At 38.2% G+C, this 6,000-nt stretch overlaps 1 protein-coding gene across 1 annotated transcript in view; it reads left to right on the top strand.

Moving 5' to 3' along the window:
• Positions 1–2,024: 2,024 nt before the first annotated feature.
• The window catches only part of TMCC3 (transmembrane and coiled-coil domain family 3), a 49,245-nt gene continuing 45,269 nt past the window's right edge, over positions 2,025–6,000 (top strand). The window contains exon 1 of the mRNA XM_066319283.1: positions 2,025–2,131. Within this exon, the coding sequence (XP_066175380.1) occupies positions 2,129–2,131 (3 nt within the window). The 5' untranslated portion in view covers positions 2,025–2,128. The remainder of the gene's footprint in view (positions 2,132–6,000) is intronic.

Below are 6,000 nucleotides of genomic sequence, written 5' to 3'. Positions count from 1 at the left end.
GAAATGCTCATGTGTGCTATTTGCCAACACACATTTGTATGCATTGGGGTCTAGAAGTTACAAAAGGAAACAAAAATCACAGAATGTTTTGAGTTGGAAGGGATCATGGAGTCCAGCTCTTAAGTGGATGGCCCATATGGGGATTGCAGTTGTGCCCTTGTCATTATTGCCACCACACTGATAACTGAGCTAATCTCAGGGTCAGGAGGATTATGCCAAGAATTTCTGGGGGAATCAAGTCAAAAAAAGGTTTGTCACAATGCAAACAAGCTGCAGCAAGTTCAGCTCTGTGCATGCAAAGAGGATATAAAAAGCTGTCTGTAAATACAGAACATACATTGTGGGGAGAAAACCTGATGATGTGGGGCCAATCTCTTCTGGTTTTAAACTGCTGTATGATTTTGATAAATGGTTGAAGATGTCATGCTGAGAGTTACTGAAAATTTGTTTGTTTTTATTCTCATTTTAAGAGGATTATTAACTTCAAGCTATTTGAATGCCTAGGGACATTGTTTAACTTTTTAATGTTTATTTGCTGCTGTCTCCATTTACTACAAAGGAATACAAGAATTCCCTGCTGATTTAGTTGAACTTACCTACTTCTTTTCTGCCTAAGTGAAGCTGAGTTGTGTATACACGCACCCTTATTTCATGTAAGGATTGGATGCTTTAGAAAAACAAATACATTATAGTTTTGGAGACTGACCATATGAAGTCCAGATAACTAAAGGAAATTTATCAGTAGCAAACTTACTAGTATCAGAGGGGAAATTCTGTAGAGATTTAGTGAAGCATTTCCTGGAGATGACTCATTTTTGGAAAAGATGATCACATTTTTGCTGGGTCAGCTATTTAGTTATATAGAAAGGTTTTTTTCTCTTTTCTTGAAAACCAGATAATTGTTTATGTATGATGTTTTGTCTCCACAGATGTTCTAATGCCACATTTGCATTTTTGGTCCTTCAAGCAGTTCTGCTAGTTTTCAGCTTTCCCTCATCTTAGTTTCAGCAGCTGGTATTATGATATTCAGATATAACAGCTGATCTCAGCTCTACCAGAAAATTCACGCTGAAACTTCCTGCTAGGTTTTTGCTTGGATGAAGCTGTTTGTTATTTTTCTAAAGCCTAACCAATTCAAGCTGTTGTTGAAGTTCTGTTGGGAAAAAAAATGAGGAAAATAGTTCATTTTAAAGGTTTAATAGTTCATTTTTGGATGCCAATGATTCTACAAATTTTTGTAAGTAATAGATAACTTAACATTTGACTCCATGTCTTTTACATTTAGAGTCTTTGGATACACACGTACCCTACGTGCTATGACACAATTAAATCTTTGTCAGCTATGAATGTAATTGCATGCTCACCTTTAGTTTTTACTTCTGACATCTGCTATGTTTTGTCTTCTGCCCTCAGGCATGATTCCCTGCCCACTTTCCTGTGTCAACACCATAGCTTGAGTAGATGTGCCAGTAAAAGATGGGGGAGCTAATAAAACTCAGACATATGTATTTTCACAATGTAATTATTTTGTTTTGACAGAAATAGCTCTCACCTGGACCAGCTCTCAGAGCAGCTCAACATTGTTGAATCTAAATTACAAGTCAGCTTTAAAGGATAAGATTCTAGACTAAACACCGGCATTAAAGGTACATCTCTCTGCCCTGATAATACATACACATGTAGCAGTACAGGCTACCAGCCATCAGTTTTACATACTAACTCTGAAGCTGTGTCAACCAAGCAATCTGTGGTTTTTGTTGCAGCTTAATACATAGTCTGAATACTCTTGTACACAAGTTACTGCCTATGGGCAGCTTGCATGGGTTACTTCCTCACTGATATCACCAACCAGCCATTTCTTTTTATGGCCCTGAGGCCTCTGATACCTTTCCATGCCCATAAATTCAAGGACGGTGATGTCAGCTGGTGGCTGTGCTGGGCAGGCCCCACCTGTAGCTGGGATCATTCTTCATGTAGGAAAGGGGCGTGTGTGGAGACTGCCCTTTGCAGCTGCTGGCTGTGCACTCAGCACGGCTTTGCTCACCAGCCAAGGCAGAACTTCGGGCGTTCAGCTCAAGCAAATCCTCAAGCCATGTCTAGAGGTTCAGGGTAACAGAACTGCTGAAAAATGGTACGTTGTTTTTTGTGAACACTTGTGGCAGAAATGAAAAATAATTTTTAGTAACATTTTCCTGTTAAGTTTTCAAACTGGGTAAGGCTTGTGATATGATGTCTCAAAGGACAGAAAATGTGAGAAAATATACTCTTTAGAAAAAAGACAACTTTTCATTGTAAGAAATGCCAGATTTTGATGAGTGTAAATGAAGAATATGCCCAGTTGTTTTTCAGTTGTATCAGACCTCTGTGATTGAAATGCTGAAAATTATTGGAATTGGAGAGGGTTAGACTTGCAAAGTAGGATCTATCAGGTCCCTCGTGTTTGTGATACCACTTTTTTTCTGAAAGGTTTTTCTTAATTTATGTAATAGGACTTCTTCTTGGCTATGTTACTTTGTTGTAACTTTTGTGTGCCTGCACCCTAGAACTCTTAATTACTTTTGATATATGCCTTGTTGCTTTTATGGTATTTATACTGCTATTAGTTTATATATCTCACCAATACTTTCTACTGAGACTCCTAATTTACAAGTGTTTCAAAATCTACATGAAATAATCTGTATTAGTGGAATGAACAAGCTGGAACATTAAATTTCTTCCCTTACAATACTAAAGTGGTTGATAAGGCTGTGTACATGTATGACATATACCCACTCAAACATAAATTTAAAGGAACTCTGTAAAAAAGCACCGGTAGGCCTATAACAATAACAGTTTTTTCCTCTCTTTTGATATATGTGTTTATCTGCGAGATTCATCATGCCTTTATTCTGTCTGGGCTTGAAAATTCTAATAGCTGTAAAATTGTTAGCCTGAGGTGGTTACAAGACAGAAGTGGGGTGCTACTGGTAGCTCAGGCGGAGGCAACTACTTTGCAAGCCTCCATGTCAGACCAACCCAAACCCTGCTGCCAAAATTGGGTTTGGTTGGTGTTGTTTTTTTTTTTTTTAAGGCAAAAAGAGGGGCAGTTTCATTTTTCAGTGACACTTGAGGCCAGCTGTGATGACTACATTGGTGGGCACTGAAAGGGAAGAGGGTTTCAGTTTATTCCAGCTCCAGAGCAGCCTGTCTATTGCAGGGTGTCTTCTCCTGTCCTGTCAGGTGTCTGTGAATGCTGAGGTTCTCTTTGCTTTTGTTGCCTTAGGATTGGTTTATGTATAAATGCTTCATCAACATAGCTGTATTGGTAAAAGAATAAATCCTACCCTTCATACATATAATTCTAGTAAGAAAAGACTGGTTACAGTTTTGCTGGGGATAAAGGCATTAATTTTGTTCCAGAAAATTGTATTGCTAAATATCAGAATAGGAATTTTCATTGAGAAATGTTGTGTCTTCGTTGTTCTGTTTTCTAGTAATTTCATGCTGTAACATTTTCCACTACTGGAAGTTCAGGGGAAATTCCTCCTAAAATACTAGAACTCTACTGTGTTGATACAGCTTCTAAAAATAGTGCAAAATAAGCTGCTGCTTATGTATTCCTGCTAAACTCAAGTCCCAAGGATAAGAAAATGGAACTGTGTGATATTTCATAGTTGGTTGTATAAGAATGAAGCAGCAGACTTCAATCTGCCAAAAACTGTCCCTCAGATTTTGTAATGAATAAATCATGGGTTTAAATAATGGTTTTTAAAGCCTCAAAGAATCATTATGAATATTGTTTTTAAAACACATTTATTTGGTTTTTTTCCTGCTTAAGCCTCTTACAGACTATTCTGAAGCATCTAATAGCACCCAGATAGTTAAGAATAACAATCATGTTGTATCTTATAGCTTGCCTCCGTATTCAAATAGCTTCATGTCTAAATTCACTAAATCTAAATTTCAATCTAAAACATGATTCTAATACTCAGAATTGTATAGTCAAGTACAAGAACATATGCATGTAGGTGTTGCAGTTTTAATATTGTTAAGAATGAATATTAATGTGCAAGAAGTTATGAAGCTCTGCTCCTGTCTTTTGAACAGTAGTAGTGAGTGGATCTGCTGTGGAATATGCAGAAATATGTTATAAAGGCCTTGCATACTGGAGGTATTGGCAAGACTTTTATCAATGGACCTGTATTTTTGCCATAAAAAACATTACCATATGAAAGTAAAATGTAATATGTGTTAGCAATAAAAAAAACAAGCAAATACTTTATTCATTGAAAATGATCTTGTAAAATTATATAGTAATAACACAGAGGTGGCTTCTTGACATATTACTATATTTAGATGTGTAAAGGGAGTGTGTTGCTGCATACTTATAAAAAATGGTTGATAGCCATGTACTTAGCATAATAGAAATATCTATGCTATGCTCTGAGGTTTTTTTTTTAAATTTCCTGCCTTTAAAATATTTGTTGTTAAAATCAGACACTTGGAAAATTTCCACAGTTAAATGAGTTGTAGATGATCGTCTTTTACATTGGTGAGGGAATTTGAGCTTCTTGTCCCTGTAAGTTTCATCTCCATAGATAGAGAGTCACTCTATCTAATAAAACTCAAAGGGCTATGTTGCAACAACTGTTACCAGGACAAGGTGTAGGGTTACTTGTATAATCATTAATTTTTCTGTCCTCTTATAACCCATCTGTGTTTTCGGGTTGACTGGCAAGCAAGCTCTAATTCTGCATTTGACATTGTCAATTCATATGGAAGTAATTGATGTCGAACATTTTGCGTGACACAACTTATACAGAGCCACCACCATGCAATGTACTTCATAGATACATAAAAATTGACAGGTTCCTGTCCAGCACTGTCTGCTATCTCTGTGTGCAGCCCTCAGCCCCAAACTGAGCTGGGATTCTGTGCAGCTATGGCCATAGAGCAGTAGGGTGAAAGCTGTAGTGTATTAACTTACAGAGCCTTTAGGAGCTCAGATGTCAGCTACCCAGCTACATGCAACCTCAGAGGGACTGCAGGCGCTGCTGCTCGCAGAGTAGGTTAGAGTGGCACGTTCCAAGAGCAATTCTTGTCCTCATGGGCTATGTCTAGTGTGCTAGTTTTAATTTGAGATAAAAAGTTTCCCTGATGTAACCACCAGAATATGAAGTAGAAGCAGATTCAGGCTGGTTGTTTTCTGGCAACAGCCTGAATGGTTTGGATGCAAGTTCATATTTGTGTTTTGGAACGAGGTACACCTTTATGTGCCAGCAGGCTGCAGCTGTTGGTCCTGCATGCCTTGTGACAATGTCAAAGTGGCTGATTTGGGACAAAGAGGCTGCATAGATTCATTCTCAGGCAGCCACAAATCACAAACTAGGAGGCAGAAGAAAATTTGTAAGCTGATGAGCAGCAACCATTCATGTTGCTAGTGGGAGAATTCTGTACTTCCCTCTGCAACATGGACTGTCTTTAATGTAAATAACTGGGCTCCGGGCAAGTTGGCAAGTTCTTGGGTATACAGAACAGCTGGCATTTCAGTCTGCGACAGAGGTGGCTCTTATTCACAGCATTTGAAATGCAAAACACTGCCACCATCCTGTAGGTACTGTTTGCACTATCGCTGTCACTCAGCAGCAGCAGTGAGGAATTAGCAGTGAGTAGCTGAATTTTCCTAGGTTGTATGAGAATGAGGAAAGGCCTTGAAATTGCCTCTCATCGCACAGCAAGGGACACATGATAGCATGCAGGGGAATGGAAAAAAAAGAACTTCTGTTACCCCTGAACTGAATTTTTTCACTCGCTTCTCTATACCTCACTCCTTATAAGTGCATCTCACTAATATATGAAAGTCTTTGTTTTGCAGTTTTTTACTGTGTAGAAAATGCATACTCCCAGAGTGTCCAGAGCTATTCTATTGTGAAAGCACATAAAACATTTCTTAATCAAGAGAGGACAGGGGAGGAGAGGGGTTGATCTAAAATTTTAGTTTGGTATCTGAATGTTTATCAA

This window comes from Sylvia atricapilla, chromosome 5 (genome assembly GCF_009819655.1).
Source record: "Sylvia atricapilla isolate bSylAtr1 chromosome 5, bSylAtr1.pri, whole genome shotgun sequence".
Classification (NCBI taxonomy): domain Eukaryota; kingdom Metazoa; phylum Chordata; class Aves; order Passeriformes; family Sylviidae; genus Sylvia; species Sylvia atricapilla.
Note: the sequence above shows the minus strand (reverse complement) of the source record. Positions and strands in the feature narration are given on the sequence as shown.